This window comes from Phyllosticta citriasiana, assembly GCF_038021145.1.
Source record: "Phyllosticta citriasiana strain CBS 120426 chromosome Unknown IWZ02scaffold_11, whole genome shotgun sequence".
Lineage (NCBI taxonomy): Eukaryota > Fungi > Ascomycota > Dothideomycetes > Botryosphaeriales > Phyllostictaceae > Phyllosticta > Phyllosticta citriasiana.
In genome coordinates this window covers 1245744-1265591 of record NW_027117288.1, presented here as the reverse complement: position 1 = coordinate 1265591, position 19848 = coordinate 1245744, and the positions used below count along the sequence as shown (strand labels likewise).

The 19848-nt window shown below is 38.0% G+C and overlaps 2 protein-coding genes across 2 annotated transcripts; one reads left to right on the top strand and one right to left on the bottom strand.

The window, feature by feature from the left end:
* The first annotated feature begins 11316 nt into the window (after positions 1–11316).
* IWZ02DRAFT_54432 (uncharacterized protein) lies at positions 11317–12734 on the top strand. The gene is made up of 3 exons (XM_066770867.1): positions 11317–11835; positions 11932–12010; positions 12063–12734. The coding sequence occupies exons 1-3, from the start codon at positions 11477–11479 to the stop codon at positions 12636–12638; spliced, it is 1014 nt and encodes a 337-aa protein (XP_066620564.1). The 5' UTR covers positions 11317–11476; the 3' UTR covers positions 12639–12734.
* Positions 12735–15355: 2621 nt separating this feature from the next.
* On the bottom strand, positions 15356–18084 carry IWZ02DRAFT_54470 (OPT oligopeptide transporter). Its single transcript, XM_066770868.1, has 3 exons — positions 17663–18084; positions 16202–17603; positions 15356–16139 (listed from the first exon to the last, which is right to left on the bottom strand). The coding sequence occupies exons 1-3, from the start codon at positions 17984–17986 to the stop codon at positions 15499–15501; spliced, it is 2367 nt and encodes a 788-aa protein (XP_066620563.1). The 5' UTR covers positions 17987–18084; the 3' UTR covers positions 15356–15498.
* Between the last annotated feature and the right edge of the window lie 1764 nt (positions 18085–19848).

Here is a 19848-nt window from a genome sequence, read left to right as displayed (position 1 = left end):
AACCCTAACCCTAACCCTAACCCTAACCCTAACCCTAACCCTAACCCTAACCCTAACCCTAACCCTAACCCTAACCCTAACCCTAACCCTAACCCTAACCCCTAACCCTAACCCTAACCCTAAATACTTAAGTTATTACCTACTAGCCTTATAATAATAAAGGCTAGTTAAGAGGAAGAACTAGTAGAAGAGAATACTATATAGGCGTACCCTATTATATTAGATAGTAATAATACTAGGGCGAAATAGATAACTAATATATAGAGAGAGTTAGTAGGAGAGGATAGAGCTTACTAGGCCCTAAAGATAGTAGTACTTAGTAGAAGTAGAATAGTACTAGTAGAGCTCTTTCTTAGTAAGATATTAATATCTAACCTAATAGTAGTTAATAGAGGTAACCTTTATTAGCGTAGTTACTTATAGGTGCTAGATTCTAAACCTCTATAAACTAGTATCCTCTAGATAATATATAACTCTCTAGAGGTAATCTACCTTAGTAATAATAAGATAGTATCCTAGCTCTACTATCTTAAGTTATTTTAGCTAAACTATAATATATAGGTAATATAATTTAGGTGTAATTATAATATCTATAGAGTAACTAAATTCTAAAGAGACTATAAGTAAGGACTACTCTAACTACTCCTAGTTCTAAATTAATAGTAGTAAGAGGTATCTATAGATTTTATAGGCCCTCTTATAGCTAGTAAGGGGAATACCTATATACTAGTTATTATAGATAGGCTATTAAAAGGTATAATCCTAGAACCCTATTATAATCTAATAGCTAAGACTATAGTATTATTATTTCTATAAATATACTACTAGTACTATAGGTTACCTAATACTATTATATTAGACTAGGGTCTATAGTTTATAAGTCTTTTATAGGAATATATCTATAAACTATTAAAGATTTAGTAGTATCTCTTAATAGGTTACTACCTAGAAATAGATAGTTAGACTAAGAGAGTAAATATAAAGGTTAAGTAAATATTAGCCGTATTAGTTATCTAAGTATAGGATAACTAGGCTAACTACTTACTAGTTATTAAGTTTACGTTAAATAATAGTATATTAGCTACTATAGGCCTTAGCCTATTCTTCTTATTATATAGTTATTACGCTAACCCCTTATAAATAAGACTCTTAGAAGGCCTCTAGCACGTTACTAACCTATAAATACTAGTAGTATAAGGTAATACTATTATAATAAAGATCTAAGAGGCTACTACTTAGGTAGAAAATATAATAACTATATCCTAGGTAGCCTAGGAGTAGTAGGTAAACTACTATTATAACGCCTTACCTATATATAAAGTAGGTAATAAAGTTTAGTTAAGCCTTTATAATATCTCTAAAGACTATTCTATTTAGAAGCTAGATTACTAGTTAGTAAAGTATACTATAATATAAGTTATTTTAAATAAGACCTACTAGTTAGATATACTAGGTACTATCTATAATATCTTTAATATAGACCTACTATAACTAGCATCTAATAACGCCTTACTAAGCTAGGTATATATAGATTATTAGCTACCTATAGTTATTATTAATAATAAGAATAAGTAGGAGGTAGAATATATACTAGATAAGTATTAGTATTAAAACTATTAAGAGTTCTTAGTAAAGTAGACTAGGTATATAAGACTAATATAGGAACTAGTATCTATATTTAAGGATATAGTAGCTATTAATAAGTTTAAAGCTAGTTAATAAGTTTAGGTTAGAAGTAAGGGAGTACTACTAAATAATAAGTAAATAATAGTAGACCCTAGTAGTAGAATATCTAATAAGTAATAGTACTATCTAAATATACTACTAGTAGTACTACCTATACCTAGGCGCTATAGTACTAGGCTTAAGTAAGTAAACTAGCTAGATTAGAACTCTAACTAATAGGAGGCTACTAGTAATATATACTAACTATATAAGCCTACCTATAATAATCCTCTTTATAAGGTCTAGAACTACTAAACCCTACTTATACTCTACTTACTATTCTACTAACTCTATAATCTTTATAACTATACTACCTTATAACCTTATTATCCTACTATACTATAGACGCTAATAATAACTACTTACGTAACTTATATAACCGTATTACTAAGCTTAAGAATCCCCCTCCTCTAGTTAATACTATAGACTCTATAGCTTCTCCTATTATCCCTATAGACCTAGCCCCCTCTCCTAATAAGGCTAACCCTACTACCTACCCTAATACTTACCCTAGTAACTCTTACTTTAGTACTACTCTCTATATCCCTTCTATCTTTAGTAATATTAAAGACCTTCTTAGTATTAAGCTCCGTAGTTACTACTTTTATATTATATTAGGCTCTAGTTAGGACGACCTTAATAACTCTATCTATAATATTATTACTACTACTAGTAGTATAATCCTCCCCTTTTCTAACTTTAGTAATACTAAGAATAAAGAGGAGAACTACTTAGGCCTATTCCCTCCTAGCTCTATCTAGTATTAGATTATTATAGATAAGGTTATTATTAGTCTTACTCCTTATAACGCCCTACCTATATCTAGTTATAATACGCGCTAGATCTTACCTACTAAGCTATATATACTTATTACTATTAGTATTACTAAGCTACCCTAAGGCTAGTACTATTTAATCTATACTCTACCCCTATTCCCTTACCTTAGTATTAATAAGTACTTTATAGTCTAGTAGGGCTACCTATTACCTAGCCGTATTACTAACTACTATATCTACTTATAGTAGATCTATAGTAATAAGCTAGAGTATAACGCGTTTATTATTTACTACTCTAATACCTACCTCTTTCTATCCCTCTCCCTTAGTAATATAATTAAGGCTATAGGTAGCCTTATTCTTAACCGCCCTAGTAGTCTACCTAACTATAAGGCCTAGTTCCTTACCTACTCTACTAGTACTAATATCCTACTATTTAGCTAGCTACCTAATAAGTATAAGTCTAGCTAGGATCTTATCCTCCCTATTAAGTAGTTCTACTACCTAATCTTTATCTATATTAGGAACCTCCCTAATCTAGGCTATATCCTCTATAAGTACCCTAGTAATAAGGAGTTCTAGGCCTACCTTATCTCTTATAGCTTTACTAATAAGTAAGCTACTATAGTAACCCTAGTAGCTACCTTAGCTCCTACTCTTTCCTTACTATTTCCTTTTTATATAGTAGATTAGCGTTATATTTAACGGCGTAAAGTTAGGGGTATTATTATAGTTTCTAACTATTTATATCCTTAGATAGATCCTATAGTTAAAGTATTAGGCTTAAAGTACTAATTCTCTATATATACTTACTTAGATTAGTACTTTAATCCTACTATTATAAGACTAGCTTACTATAACTAATTATTACTATAAGAAAGGAGTTAACTTATATATCTACGTCTTAATCTCCTAATAGTTAGTATACTAGGATAGAGATAGCCTAAGTAAAGTAGACTCTATCCTTAACCTCTAATCTTCCCTTCTTCTATACTATTAGGCTAGTATCCTTAAATATAAGGCTTCTAGCTAATAGGTCTAGTAGGATCCTCTCTTAGTAGAGCTATAGTACTCCTATTAGTAACTTAATACTATTAGGGAGTTAGGGTACTATATAGGTAAGGATTATCCTTAAGTATCCTCCTAAATTAAGCATAAACTCTATTACTATCTTTACTAACTATCCTAAGCTCTTTAGTCTAAGTATTAGTATAGATATAATTTTATAGACTAGAAGGTTTATACGCGTTATAAACTAGAAGGTTACTATTATATATAGTTTACTCCCTAAATTAATAAGAGTTCTAGTATAGGATACTTAATTAACTAGTACTAATACTAGTAGGGATTTACCCCTTATATACTACTTAGCCTTATACTAATAGACTATAATCCTACTATTTAACCTCCTCTAGTTTATAACTTTACTCTAGACTATAACTATAGCTAGAGTTCCTTATTTCCTAATTTAGGCTCCTTAATATCTTTAATCTCGTTCTCTAGTAATAGCTAGACTACTATAGCCTAGGAAGGATAAGTAGGCTTATATAGGTACTTACTAATAAAGTAAGCATTACTACTATAACGTAGATAGAGCTTAGATATACGTTATTAGCTTACCTCTATATCTAATACCTACTTAGTATACTAGATAGCTAAATAGGCTAAACTCTATTAAGATTAATAATAAGGGTAATAAGTACTAGGAAGTAGAAACTATTATAGACTATAAGCTTACCCCTAGAGGGGTATAGTACTATATTAAGTAGGTAGGCTATAGGAATAAATTTTATTAAATAGATATATAAGGACGGCCTAGATAACTACTAAGAAATAATAGACGTATATAAGTCTACCTATAACGTTTTAAAGAACCTAGCTAAACGTAAGTAGGTAGTATCTAAAGGGGTAGCTAATAGGCTAACCCTAGTAGGCCCTATAAAGTAAGGATAAGAACGACCCCTAGGGTCTAGAAATAAATCTAAAGGGGTAATAGTAGTAGTAGGGGGCCCCCTTAGGGCCCTAATAGGCCCTAATAACACCCTATAGAAATAAAGAGATAACCTAAGTAGTAGCCTAGGTAATAATATAGGTATATTAATTTAAATAGGAGTATAGAAAGAATTATAGGGAGTAATAGGTAAGAATAAGTACTAGATAGAAATAAGTATATCTTAGAAACTATCCTATAGACTTTACCTAATATAAGTAGACTATTTCTACTAACTTTACCCGTAAAAGACCTTAATTACTATAAGAGTATTAAAAAGGACCTAATAACTCTACTAACTAAAACCTATATAGAAACTAGAGAAAATAGGAATACTCTACTAGTATAAATAAATCTTATAAAAGAAAAGAGAGCCTAGATTAGCTACTATAGTAAAGGGCGTTATAATAGGCGGGCGTAATATATATATATAATAGCTATAACTACTCTAATCCCTTATTTACGATAATATTAGTAGGCTTATTAGGGCTAAAAAGGCCGCTAGTATTCTACTATAGGTTAGCTAATAGATACCTAAATAGAGATATAAGTAGTAATAACTTACCTTCTAATACTCCTATATAGCGCGGCGACTTACCTAGTAATAATAACCTAACTCTACTAGTATAACCCCCTTACTCTTTATACTATTACCTATAGCCTTAGTATAGTTCTAAGCTATATACTCTACTAGTATATTTAAGTAGCTAAACTATAAAGCTAAAGGACGTATAAATATATCTTACTAGACTAGAGTAGTAGTATTATATATATTATTATCTAAAAGACTATAAGTATAATCTAGCTTAGCCTTAGAATAGGATACTAGTAGGGGAGTAGTAGCTATACTACTAGTAGCTATAAGAAGGAAAGATAAATAAGACGTCTAAGCCTAAGACTAGGTCTAGTAATAAGACTCTAACTTATTATACGCTATAGCGTAATAGGTATAGTTAATTAAGTACTTACGCTCCTCTAGTACTATATTAACTACGCGACGAAAGTACTTATTAATCTACTAATAACTAGTTAGTAATACGCCTAAGTAGTACCTAAATAGCCTATCTATTCGTACTAATTAGCTATAGTAGTATAGTATATATACTTACTACTCCTACCTATTAGTACCTTATAACTAATAAATAATATACGGATCTAAGCCTAAATAATTAAAGGGTTCCTAAAGCGATTAGTAGTAACTAGTTAGAAAATCGGCTTTAATAACTTACTATAAGTAAACCTATAGCTTATAACCCCTAGCGCTAGTATTACCCCTAGGAGAGCTACTAGGCGCCTTATACTTATAAGAAGAGGGCTATAGTTTCGTAATAGAAGCTAAAGGGTTACCTAATAGTACTCTAGACTAGTAATAAATATAGTACGCATAAGTAGGGCGATCTAATAGCGGCTAAGGTTAAAAATAAACTAGATAGCTACGAACCTCGTTATATATAAGATAGGGGGGGGCTATAGTTATAGTTAGAAGGCTAAGAGAGTAGTATAAAGATAGTTAGTAAAAAGGATAGAGAAATAGGTAAGATAAGTAATCCTATTTATACGCTACTAGCTACTAACTCTATACCTATAAGCTAATATCTAGGCGCTTATATATAAGCTATAAGGCTAATAATAAAGTAGATAACTCTATAGACTTAAATAAAGAAACCTATTACTACGTAATAATACTTAAGGCTATAATAATACTAATTATAGACTAGAATACGCCTAATAGTATAACTATACCCTTAGGCTAAACGATATAAGGAAATAATAAATAACGCTACTATACTCTATGCTACTTAGCGCCCTTAAGATGACTACTTATTAATAGTCTAAGGATAGCCCTTTTAGAGGGAGGGATAGTATAATACTATAGACTTAGACCTAAGATAAGGCCTAGTAGACTCTAACTAGGGCCTAAAGAGGGCTATATATAGTAGTAAGGGCATATAAAAGCCCTTAGGAGATAAAACCTTATAAACTAAGGTTTTATCTAATATCTATACTAAATATATTATTATTATTCATCCTTAATTTAACTCCCTATAGTGCTAAATCTTATACTAAACGCCTAACTATAAGGTAGGCTAGGTATATAGAGTTATTAGTAGAATTTAACTTTAAGATTAGCTATAAACCTAGCTTAAGTAACCCTACTAATAGCTTATCCTACTACTCTAACTATGTAAAGGGCTTTAAAGAAGTAGATAAATAGCTAGTATTAGATATACTATTACCTACTCTATAATAGAAGCTCTAAGTAAAAGACCTTAAGGAGTTACTAGGTACTACTATACCCCTAGTTACTAGCTAGATAGACGCGTTATAGTACCTACTTAGAGTAGAGGTACTAGTAAAGCTACCCTTAAAATAAGTCTAATAATATAAGTAATACCCTCTTATAGCATTCTTACTTACTAGTATTAGCTTAGTACTAAGTCTAACGCCTTACTAAGAAGTAGTAGTAGCTACTCTTAGCGAAATAGTATATACTAACCCCTCTAAGTCCCTCCTCTAGCTACTTCTAGATAGCTAGAGGAAGGACCCTCTATCTTAGAAGGTCTATATAGATAGTATAATAGAAGTAGATAGTACTAGAGAGAGGTATTCTATAGACTTCTAAGGTCTTATCTACTAGAATAGTAAAGTATAGGTGTCTAATAGCACCCTACTACGCGGTAAGATCTTTATATAGAACTATAATAACCTAGTAGGTAGATACTTTAGCGTTAAACGCATAATAGAGGTTATTAGCCGTAAATACTAGTAGCTAATACTAGCTAAAGACGTAACTACGTATATAGAAGACTATAATACCTACTAGTAAAATAAGCTATAGTAGTATAAGCTATATAGGCTCCTTAAACTAGTCTAAAGACCTATAATACCCTAGTAATATTTTATAATAGATTTTATTATAGACCTTCTAGCCTCCTAGGACCTATTAGAACGCGAATATAACGCTATTCTAGTTCTAGTAGATAGGTTTATAAAATATACGTAGTACTTTCCTATATAAATAACTATAAGCATAGATAGCTTAGGTACTCTTATCTAGTATAAGGTTATTATAGTAATAGAGTGTCTAATTAATATCGTCTTAGACTAGAGTAGCCTCTTTATAAGTAACTACTAGAGCGCATTCTACTAGTACTTAGAAATTATCTAAAAGTTAAGTATAGCGTTCTACCTATAGACTAATAGGTAAACTAAGCGCTAAAACTAGAAGTTAGAGGTATACTTACGTATATATATTAACTATAAATAATTAGACTAGGCCTTACGCCTATAGAAGGTAGTCTTTACCTATAATAGTAAAGTCTACTTAATAACTAAGTTTACTCTAATATATCTAGCCTATAGCTAGGTATCTAATATCCCTAATAGCGTACTAGATGCTATACCTTAGATAGGGAGGGGAACTAATAGGTCTACTATAGGGCACCTAATTAATAATAAAGGGGTTACTATAGACCCTAACGTTATAGTACTAATAGACTCTAAGTAAGCTTAGTAGGTAGAGAGCTATCTCTACTAGCTAACTAAAATACGTAAGAAGGCTAAGGAGTATATAGAGCGCGCCTAAGTACTCTAGGCTAAGTATACTAACCGTTACTAATTTAATAAATAATTTAATATAGGAGAAAGAGTACTTCTTTTATTAAAGAATATCCGTACTAAATAACTAATAAAGAAGTTAGATATCTACTATCTAGGCCCTTTCCCTATTATCTAATAATATAGTAGGCTAATATATAAATTAGACCTCCTACTAAGTATAGTAAGGATCTACCTAATATTCTATATCTCCCTACTAGAACCCTATTAGGGCCTAGTAGATACTAAACCCTACCCTATTAAGATTAATAATAAGGTCGATAAGTACTAGGAAGTAGAAACTATTATTAACTATAAACTTACTCCTAGAGGGGTATAGTACTACGTTAAGTAGGTAGGCTATAGAAATAAATTTAATAAATAGATATATAAGGACGGCCTAGATAACTACTAAGAAATAATAGACGCGTATAAGTCTACCTATAACGTTTTAAAAAACCTAGCTAAATATAAGTAGATAGTATCTAAAAGGGTAACTAATAGGCTAGCCCTAGTAGGCTCTATAAAGTAAGGATAAGAATAATCTCTAGGGTCCTAAAATAAACCTAAAGAGGTAATAGTAGTAGTAGGAGGGAGCCCTCTTAGGACCCTAATAGACTCTAATAATACTCTATAGAAACTAGGAGATAACTTAGGTAATAGCCTAAGTAATAATATAGATATATTAACTTAAAGAGGAGTATAGAAAGAATTATAGGGAGTAATAGGTAAGAGTAAGTACTAGATAGAAATAAGTATATCTTAGAAACTATCCTATAGACTTAGCCTAATATAAGTAGACTATTCTACTAACTATACCTATAAAAGACCTTAATTACTATAAGGGTATTAAAAAGAACCTAATAACTCTACTAACTAGACCCTATATAGAAACTAGGAATAATAGGAATACCTAACTAGTATAAATAGATCCTATAGAAAAGAAAACCTAGTTTAGCTACTATAGTAAAGAGCGTTATAATAGGTAGGCGTAATATATATATATAATAGCTATAACTACTCTAACTCCTTATTTATAATAATATTAGTAGGCTTATTAGGGCTAAAGAGACTACTAGTATTCTACTATAGGTTAGCTAATAGAAACCTAAATAGAGTTATAAATAGTAATAACTTACCTTCTAATACTTCTATATAGCGCGGTAACTTACCTAATAATAATAACCTAACTCTACTAGTATAACCTTTTTACTCTTTACGCTATTACCTATAGCCTTAGTATAGTTCTAAGCTATACGCTCTAGTATGTTTAAATAGCTAAACTATAAAGCTAAGGCACGTATAAATATATCTTACTAGGCTAGAGTAGTAGCGTTATACGTATTCTTATCTAAAAGCCTATAAGTATAATCTAGCTTAGCCTTAGAATAGGCTACTAGTAGAGAAATAGTAGCTATACTACTAGTAGATATAGAAAGGGGAGATAAATAAGATATCTAAGTCTAAGACTAGGTCTAGTAATAAGACTCTAACTTATTATATACTATAGTATAGTAAGTATAGTTAATTAAGTACTTACGCTCCTCTAGTATAATATTAACTATACGGTAAAAATACTTATTAATCTACTAATAACTAGTTAGTAACGTACCTAAGTAGTACCTAAATAGTATATCTATTTATACTAATTAGCTATAGTAGTATAGTATATATACTTACTACTCCTACCTATTAGTACCTTATAACTAATAAATAATATATAGATCTAGGCCTAAATAATTAAAGGGTCCCTAGACTAGTTAGCTATAGCTATTTAGGAAATTAGCCCTAATAACTTACTATAAGTAAGCCTATAGCTCGCGACTACTAGATAATAACATACTAGTATTACCTCTAGAAGAGCTACTAGGCGCCTTATACTTATAAGAAGAGGTCTATAGCTTTATAATAGAAGCTAAAGGGTTACCTAGTAGTACTCTAGACTAGTAGTAAATATATTACGTATAAGTAGGGCGATCTAATAGTAGCTAAGGCTAGAAATAAACTAGGTAGCTACGAACCTTATTATATATAAGACGGGGGGGGGCTATAGTAAAAGTTATATAAAGGTAATAGTTAAAAAAGATAGATAGTAGATAAGATAAGCGACCCTATTTATATACTACTAGCTACTAACTCTATACCTATAAGCTAATACCTAGGCGCTTATATATAAGCTATAAGACTAATAATAAAGTAGATAACTCTATAGACTTAAATAAAGAAAACCCTATTACTATATAATAATACTTAGGGCTATAATAATACTAATTATAGGCTAGATTATACCTAATAGTATAACTATACCCTTAGGCTAGATAATATAATAACCTAATAGATAATACTACTACTTAACTCTACGCTACTTAGCGCCCCTAAGATAGCTACTTACTAATAGTCTAAGAATAGTCCTTTTAGAGGGGGGGATAGTATAATACTATAACTAAGATAGGGCCTAGAGAACTCTAACTAGGACCTAAAGGAGGCTATACTAGGACCTAAAGAGGGCTATATATATTAGTAAGGATATATAAACGCCCTAAGAGATAAAACCTTATAAACTAAGGTTTTATCTAATATCTATACTAAATATATTATTATTATTTACCCTTAATTTAACTCCCTATAGTGCTAAATCTTATATATTCTTACTACTATTAGACCTAGTAAAAATATATAAATCTATCTTATTAGCTACTCTATCTAATAGAGTATACTTTACTAAAATCTTATAAGGTTATATCTATATTAGTAGTAATATTAGTAACTTAATAGTTACTAAGAGTATAGTAAAAGGCTACTTAAGTATAGTAAGGCTCTATTTAAGTATTTAAATACTAGGTATTAAAACCTATATATTAATAGCTTCTAATATTTAAGATCTAGCTAATAAACCTCTTTAAGTAACTAAGACCCTAATATATAGAATTATTAGCTACTAGAACCTTTTTATATACTACTCTTTCTAAAGATACTCTTTTAGTCCTTAGAGAATATATATAGTTCTTCTTAATTAACTAGATAATATCTAATATAAGAAATTTAGCTTATAAATTAAGACTACTAAGTATAAGTAGTAAAGTATTCTACTTAGATAGCTATAATTAGCTTAACTCTAATATATTATAGTCCTTTAAGAAGACTTAGAAGGTAACTATAACTCTTTATATAACTCTAATATATATAGATAGCTTACTAGCTAGAAAAAGGTATTATATATATATCCTAGAGGAACTTTAAATCTAAGATAAGAACCCTAAGATCTATAATAAGTAAAAAAGGCCTATATACTAGACTTATACTAACTACTTAATTCCTTAGATACCTTACTAAGAGTAATGCTAACTACTTTCTTAGTCCGTTATAGTCTTTAAAAAACTTTCGGAAAATGTCTACGGACGGGTATTTTCCTAAAGAACCTCCGGTAGAGGTTACTATCTTAGCTGCAAAAGATGGCGTACGGACGACATTAAGAGTGTGGAACCCTCGAGGCGAGAAGCCTAGTGGTGTAAAACTGCCGCTGCTGTTTGTTGTTGGAGCGTCCACGACCCACGAGGTCTTTTCTACTCCGACAATCGATGTAAACACGGTCGAGTACTTCAACGAAAGAGGCTACACAGTGTACGTGCTGCTTCCGCGGTTCGGCGCGGTTCCAAGCTCAGAGCTTGGATACACGCCCTTTGAAGCCCGACTTGACGTTCTTGCAGCCGCCGAGTTTGTCCGTAGTCGCAGCGAAGGGCTCAAGATGTATGTCCTTGCTCACTGTGTCGGATCGATTGCGAAGGCGTCCGCTCTCCTCGACGGGACCCTTCCGGCAAGCTGACTGCGAGGCTTGACTGTCAGTCAAGTATTTTTGGCGCAGTGGGTCGGCGCCGTCAACGCGCGAGCTGCCCGTATTCCAAGCCTGACAAATCTCTACACGGTGAGTATCAGTAGCATCATTCAACAAGAATCGCTGACACTTGGGCGCGCAGAAACTGACTGGTAACCCCTTCTACGACATCAACTCGTCACCCTCCTCGCCTCTGATCCAGCAAGTAATCGACCAAATCCTGCGCTTCTACCCCGTCGGCTCGTCCGCCGAGCTCTGCAACAGCGTCGCCTGCCACCGTCTCGACTTTGTGTTCAGCCGCCTCTGGGTTCACGCCAACCTGACGCACTCGACCCACTCACATGTCGGCAACTTCTTCGGCGGCATCTACATGCGACTCTTGTCGTTACTTATGGCCGGGGCGCGCGCCGCCATCGAAGCTCAAGCGTCGCCAGAAAACAAGGACCCCAAAATTGTGCTTAACGACCGGGGCGAGAATATGGTGACTGGCGAGGGCGTCGAGCGGCTACAGGGCTTGCCTATCCAGCTCATCAGCGGCGGCGAGAATGTCGTGTACACGCCCGAAGCGACCAACTTGGCGTATGATATGTTGAGAAACCGGTTTGGGACGGAATTGTACAGGCGCACAGTGGTACCCAAGTACGGTCATTTGGATTGTTGGATAGGTCGGACTGCGCATGAGGACGTCTATCCGCATGTCGCGGAGCATGTGAGGTAGTACGAAGAGAGGGAGCGTGACTGAAAATTCAGAGTAACGGGCATTTCATTTGAGCCCAGACTGTTCAGCTTCTTAGACGCCCTCCGTCTGAGTTGCAGCATCCTTGGTCTCCGCTTTGCCGCTCGTTAGATCCGCACCTGAAGGCTCCGTCTGAGTGGCAGCGTCCTTGGTGGTGGTGGTGGTGTTTGTTGGCTACTGGATGGTGCCGGTGCTGCCGCTGCCGCTGTTGTTGTTGTCGTTGTTTTTGCGGAGGGTGATGATTTCGCCGCGCTCTCGTTTGGCCTTCAATTCGTCCAAATGGGCCTCAATTTCGGCTAGCCTGGCCATGTGAGCAGGTGATGTTTCGCTGACAGCCTTTAAAAATTCCAACCGCGCTCGGAAGTTGGACGGCATACTTGAAAGGTTAGTTGACTGAGTACACATTAAGAGAGCCTCTCATAGCTGGCAGGCGGGAAGGGCAGAGGGCAAGTGGGAAGATTTGTTGGCTGGCTGGCTGTTAGCTGGATGGCTGGCTGGTCACTTGGTTGGTTGGTTGACTATTTGATTGGTAGGTTGAGTTGGAGGCAGACTTAGAGGTTGGTGAGGAGAGAAAAAATGGAGGGTGCTTATGAGCTTTAGGATTGTGAAGTGAGCCTAACACGAGGCCTGTGTCGCGTGCGCCTTGTCCTCGCGGCGCAGGTCCCAAACAATCATCTTGCACAACCTTTCTTCTCGACTGAAAAACATCCGCCCTCTACCCTCCACCCTTCATTCTCTCCCTCGTCGGCATTTTCCCGCACTCTTATTCCTCTGATCTCAAAGTATCCAAGATCAACAGTATGTTCATCTTCGCGTACTGTCACGCTCAACTGTCTACCTAAGACTTGCTAATGATTTGAAGAGGCCAAACAGGCTGAGAGCGACGACCATGACCTACGCTTGATTCTGCAGATCTCTCGCTTGTGCGAAGACATGGCAATCATATACACGGAAATGATCTCTATTACCAATGCGGAGAACAGGGCTTCTCGACCAACAAACTACGTCCATGAGACTCTATCCCATGAGATCAATTCTTTCGTGGAACAAGAAGAATGCGAAAGACCACGCTCAGACCTGCAGCTGGGTCGCCGATGAGGAAAACAAGGATGAGAATGCCCTAAAAATCCTCGCAAAGAAGCTTGTTTTGCAGAGGGCCCTTGCACTTACGAGGCAACTGAGGACTAATCACGACCGCTCTGCCCACCCGCTCAAGGGCTGTTTCAAAACTCATGAGAATTTCAAGACTCTCTACGCCAACGGGAAGACCTCTGCAATCGCCTTCTCAAAGCCATTAGGTCCTATATCGACAAAGAGTCTGGTTTCACTCCCAAGCTAGAAGAATTGGTCAAAGAGTCAATCATCGCGCTCGATCGCCAGCTCGCCATCGCTGCAACTCCAACACCCCAAGACAAGTAGTCCACCATAAAGGCTGTCGCTCCACCAGCCGAGCTGATTGCAAACCGAGTCGCCGAGCTGTGCGCCTTCCGTTTCGAAGCCAACCGCTGCGTTTCCTGGCTGAGTATTGCGAACAGTCTGTCCATGGACGAGTGGCACCGGGACGAGTGGCACCCTGCCATGGTGCTCTTTCTAGTCGATTGGGCTTTGCGATGCCAGCAGACCCTCGACAAGATCATGGAGCCAGACCGCAAGAATTGACCGCTCACGCGAACCAACGCTATCGAAGGTCAGATCTTCCTCAATATACTATCGAACCATGGTCTGACTTAATATAGGAGGATTTTGACATGAAGGATCTACGTACTGCGCTTGAAGAGAATGATGAATCTTCCGAGGAGCAGGGCAGGACGAGGCTTCACTGTGAGTTCCATCGAACAGAGTAAGATATATCTGCGAAATGATTGGACTTCTCAAGCGACGAGCAAGGACTAAGGTCATGGATAACCTAACTGCAACAGCGATTCAAAGCGAGATTTCCCGAAACTTCACGAAATTTGGATGCATACGCGGCTAACACAATGGCTCGGCAATTGAATTGGATACTGAAAAGCGAGTGATAGAACTGGGGCAGGTGGTGATCAGAACATGGGTCCGCTTAACAATTCTGGGCGCCCTTTGATTACCGCGCATACGTCTACAATCAAACGTCTTGCTCCAGCAGCGCGATGGGCCCAGCAGCACGATGGCCGTCGTCACAAGCTCGTCAATGCAGTAAACAAAGTGCCGTATGGCAACGAAGTGGAAGGAAATATGCCTAAGGGTCGAGGAGCACAAGGACTAAACATGAACAAGCTGAGGGAATGCTGGAGATGACCGCGGGAACAGATTATCTCATAAGGCTGGGATCTAAAGCAATCGAACGAATACTCCCTTAATTGCACGCGAATCCTAGAAGGGAGCCAGGTCAGCCAGCCAATATTGAAAGCGGCGGCGTGTGAGGTCGGGTTGAGGGCGTGATGGGTGCAAGTGTCGCCGTCAGGGCCAACGCCATAATGAGCCACAACGACGACAGATGTGGCCAAAGTAATTCAAATAAAGCATCAACGACAAAGGACTGGTAGTCTCTGCCTTGAACGTCCAAATTGAAACGGTACATGGTGATTGGTTTCGACTGGGTATTCGGAGAACAATGGACTGGTTTTAGCGTGACAGGTCTTTGGAAGGCTGATTTACCGCAGAAAACGGAGACGCAGGTTACCGAAAGCAGACATCCAGGAGTACATGTACGCTGCAATAGCCGACACGATTGGATTTTCTGTCATTGGCGAATTTAGCGCAGTGGAGACGCCCCAAGTAAATATTGTATCCCCCAGAAGACGTCAAGGACATCGTCTTCCCACTTCCGCCGGCGCATCGAGAAGACCAAATTAGAGACCCGCATCTACACATCCGGACACAAATCGTAATTACCGTTGAGATTGTTGCCCCACCAGCTCGCCATTGGCCTGGACGATCCACCCGCACCGAGCACGGCAAACGACAGAAGAAACAACACAAAGAGTGCTGCACCGTCCCACGCACCCGTAACCAAGTACGAGTAGTCGCTGAAAATGCGCGGCTTGTAGTTGCGCAGGTAGTACTGCACAGTGAAGCCGGCTGTGACTTGACTGAGCAGCACGCACGTCTGACTGGCGTTGTACGGAATGTACCCGGAAAAGTTGATCAGGTGCGGTACGTTCAGCTCGCGGAGCAGCCACCAGCCCTTGCTGGCGACTCTATCACGAGGAACCAAGTACACGACCAGACGGTGGACGACCACCAAGGCAGCCCCGATGCCTAGCCCGCTGGAGACGGCGGCGTACCGCGCGCCAACCTTGTACAGGTGATCGGCCAGGGCCCACGAGGCAGCGTTAGTGTTGTACGATTGCACAGTGGCCCCGCTCCAAGACGCGTCGCCGTTCCCTTTCACGAGAAGGTCCTTGTTGCCTGTGACGATGGAATCCATGACGGCATAGTTGACGAACCCGCCCAGGATTGTCCCGTATATCTGTGCCAAGAACATGACGCGAGGAGGAATTTTGACTGCAATATGTCAGCGAGATGGCGAGAACCGGCACGAGGCGCAAAAGCGGCGATTTACTTACGGTATTCTCCTATTTTTAGGTCATTGCAAAGGTCGACGCAACTGGAGATGACGTTGTGGGACCAGGCGGCAAAGTACATGTTGCCGATGGGGCGACCGGGAAGGATGAGACCAGCCATCATCTTGGACAAGTTGTTTGTGGCGATTCCGGTGCCGAAGCGCGAGTAGAGAAGCGTGCTGAACGGAGCGATGATAATCCCCAGCACCAGCGACAAAATAAATCCTCCAGCCGAAAGAGTGATGTTCTCTTTCAGGACGACGACGAGACCAAGGATGAAGCTGATCACGAGCACGGCCGCGTACCATGTCCATTTGACTTCCTTGTAGTGCTTGGCCATGTGATCGTGGTGGGGGTCATCGTAGTCGCCCTGCCTCGCCCTCTTGTACTGCGTGACAATGTCTCTGCCCCAGAAAAGGATGCAGTGGGCAATCAGAGCGCCGATGGCGGCATTGGCCATCATCATCGAGTACGCAAAGGTTCCAGCAAGTCTGGGGATGCCGTGTTTTGAGAGAGCATTCTTGTCAAGAACGCCGCCAATAAACACATCAGTGGTTGGGTACGCCGAGCCGTTGTCCATTCGAAGACTAGTGGACATGAATGGAAGATCAAGAGAACCCCAGACGTTGCCCCAGTAGATGCCGGCCATGGCAGCAAAGCAGATGACGTATCCGACAGCCCGGTGGACTTGCAGTTTCAGCGGCAAAGCTGTTGCAAACGAAGTGATGTACTGCCAGTCGAAAGACAGGCTGAATAAGCCGAGGCCCTCGTTGTTGGACGCACCGCCAAAGACTTGGGTCAAACGCTCGCCGGTCTGGCCGGTGACTTTCATCGAGGCCAGACAAGGGATGGAAACCGAGTTCAACCACGGCCAGACGTAGGCTGGGAGCCATTCGTAAGCAAACATGCTCCCAAAAGCATACCAGAAGTAGCGAAGCGGCTTGGAGTTCTTCAGGGTGTCCCAGTGTAAGCCCTGGAGCGTTTTTACTGTTGGAAGTGACCCCCAGAAGACTGCCTCGACGTGCCAGACAGCGACTGGGCGAATGAGCCCGGCCAGACCATAGCCAAACAGACCGATGGAGATGGTTGCGAGGATGACGGCGATGGCACGCACGGGCAGGTCGTAGAACAGCATTTGCGCTGCAAAAACCTCGGAACTAGCAGCGGCTTCGGAGGCGGACGTGGCAGTGATGGCGCAGATAGCGTGTTCCTTGAGACCCCACGGTCCTGGGTTGAAGAAGATGAGACCGCGCAGCCAAAAGGGAGCCTTGCCCTGACCACCTTGGGCCCGCCATCGCGCCTCCAAATGGTCGCCGCGGGGAAAAACAGACGCCCACGCTTTGCCCAGAAAGTAGGCGATGAGAACGATGAATGTGCCTGAGATGTCGACGCTGGTTGGTTTGAACTACATCTTTCGTCAATGGAGTCTAAGAGCGAGACTGTGGGACCTTTTTGTGCACTAACCCTGTAGATTTGGAACATTACAGCTTGGAAACAGCAAAGAATGGTGGCCAGAAAGAGGCTGCGAAAAGTCACGGCAGGGTCGAAGTCGTCGCGGAGAGGGAGCAGCCGCCTGGCAGCGTCGGCACCAGTGACGATGATGGAGCTGTCGCCGTGGACATCATCATCGTAGCCGTGCTTCAGGTTGTCAACATGTTTCTCGACATCCTTTTCACTGTCAATGGCAGAGACGGTAGCGTCGACTGTTTTGATAGCTTCATTATCATCGACTGCATTGGTATTTGCCTCGGCGCCGGCGATGATTGCGGCAGCTTCACGTGCCGCCATTTTGCGCACAAGTCGAGCCACGAGCTGGCTGGATCTTCGATTGGTGAGCGGAGGAGAGTCATAAGGGTTTCTCGTTCTGCGGTGCGCATGTGTCCATTAAAGTAGGATAGACTGCAAGACTTATCGCATTTGCAAGATAGCAACAAAAATTCGCCATCGCACGCCTTCAAGTCGGTGGGGGATAAACAAGTGGGCTTCAACTCAAAACCCTTGACTCGTTAGAGCCTCCAATGGCGACAACTTCAGCACCACTTTGAGTGTCACGATGGCAGGCATGTCGAACAGGATTCTTCTTCGCGAGATTAGTCCGGATGATTAGCTAATTAGTATAGTATTAAGGCAAGCTATAAGCTAGCTATTACGTAATCTATGAATGCTTTAGAATAGAGTAAAGCGCTATAGTCTTATAGCTTCGTTATTAGGGTTAGTAGTAGTATTAAGCTAATAGCCTTAACTAATAATATTATATTAGCTAGTATTACGCGGGTTTATAGGTAATAAGTATTATACCTAAGGCTAGATATTAGTAGTTAATAATCTAATATCTTCCTATATTAGCTTTAGAAATATCTAAATTTATAATAAGTAATTAGTTAGGTATTACTTACCTAATCTAATCCCTCTAGTATAATAAGGATTAGGATTATATATTAGTAGTAGTTAGTAAGTTAGATTTAATAGATTATTTATTATTACTAAGATTATAATAGGTTATAAGCCTAGGTAAGTTATAACTACTACTTATATAACTTAAGTTCTCTCTTAAGACTTACTTATTCTTATTTCTCCTAACTTATTTACTACCCTATTAAAATAATTATTTTACTATAATACTATATCCTTAGATAATAAATACTCTAAGATAACTATTCTAAAGAAGGATATATTATTCTCATTATAGAGGACTAGCCTATAGGCTAGGTTAGCTAAAGATAAGATAATAGAATATATCTTCTATAATATAGATAGTATTAGACCTTAGCTACATCCTCTACTACTTAATATTAACTCTAAAGTAGCTAAGATTAAAGCTAGAGCCTAAGAGATTAAGGAGTAGATCTTAAAGGATAAGATTATAGCTAAGTTAATTATAATCCATCTTAATAAAACTATTAAACTAGAGATAACTAAAGATACTATAGCTAAAGAGATATATAACTATATTATAAGGTTATTTAAACTATCTTCCTTACTCCTATATATTAAAGCTATAGATAAGCTACTCTATACTAAGCTTATATTAGATATTAACGAGTATATTAGCTCCTTTAGCTAGAATCTTAAATTAATTAAGAACGTAGCTTACCTTATATACGCTAATAAGTCCTATCTTAAGTAGTATTAAGTGCCCCTAGGACTAGTAGTAGTACTATTTATAAGAGGTATAAGTAGCGCTAATTAGGTTATATCCTAGCGCGATACTAAGGCTATTAAGGAAGAGGGATATATAGATATTAATACTATAATAAGTACTCTTTAAGAGGTAGCTAGACGACGTAATTTAGGTTAAGAGACTACTATTACCGTATTAGCTATAGGTAAGCTTACTAGTAAATCTATAGGTAGTAAGCCCTAAAACCTATATAATAAATATAAAAGGAAGACTTATACTAATAAGGAGTATTATAAATAATACCCTAAAAAGGCCCCTAATAGCTAGGGTACTAAAAGATATAATAATAAGAAAGAAGATAAGAAGGATTCTAAAAAGGGAAAGAAGGTACGTACTAAGAGTAAGGCTATTACTAAACGTAATAAGAGTAGTAGAGAGAGTAAGAGTAAAGATTAGGAGCTATATATTAGTTTAGTAGCTATTAGTAAATCTACTTAGGCTAGATAAATAGATAAATAGTTACTCCTTT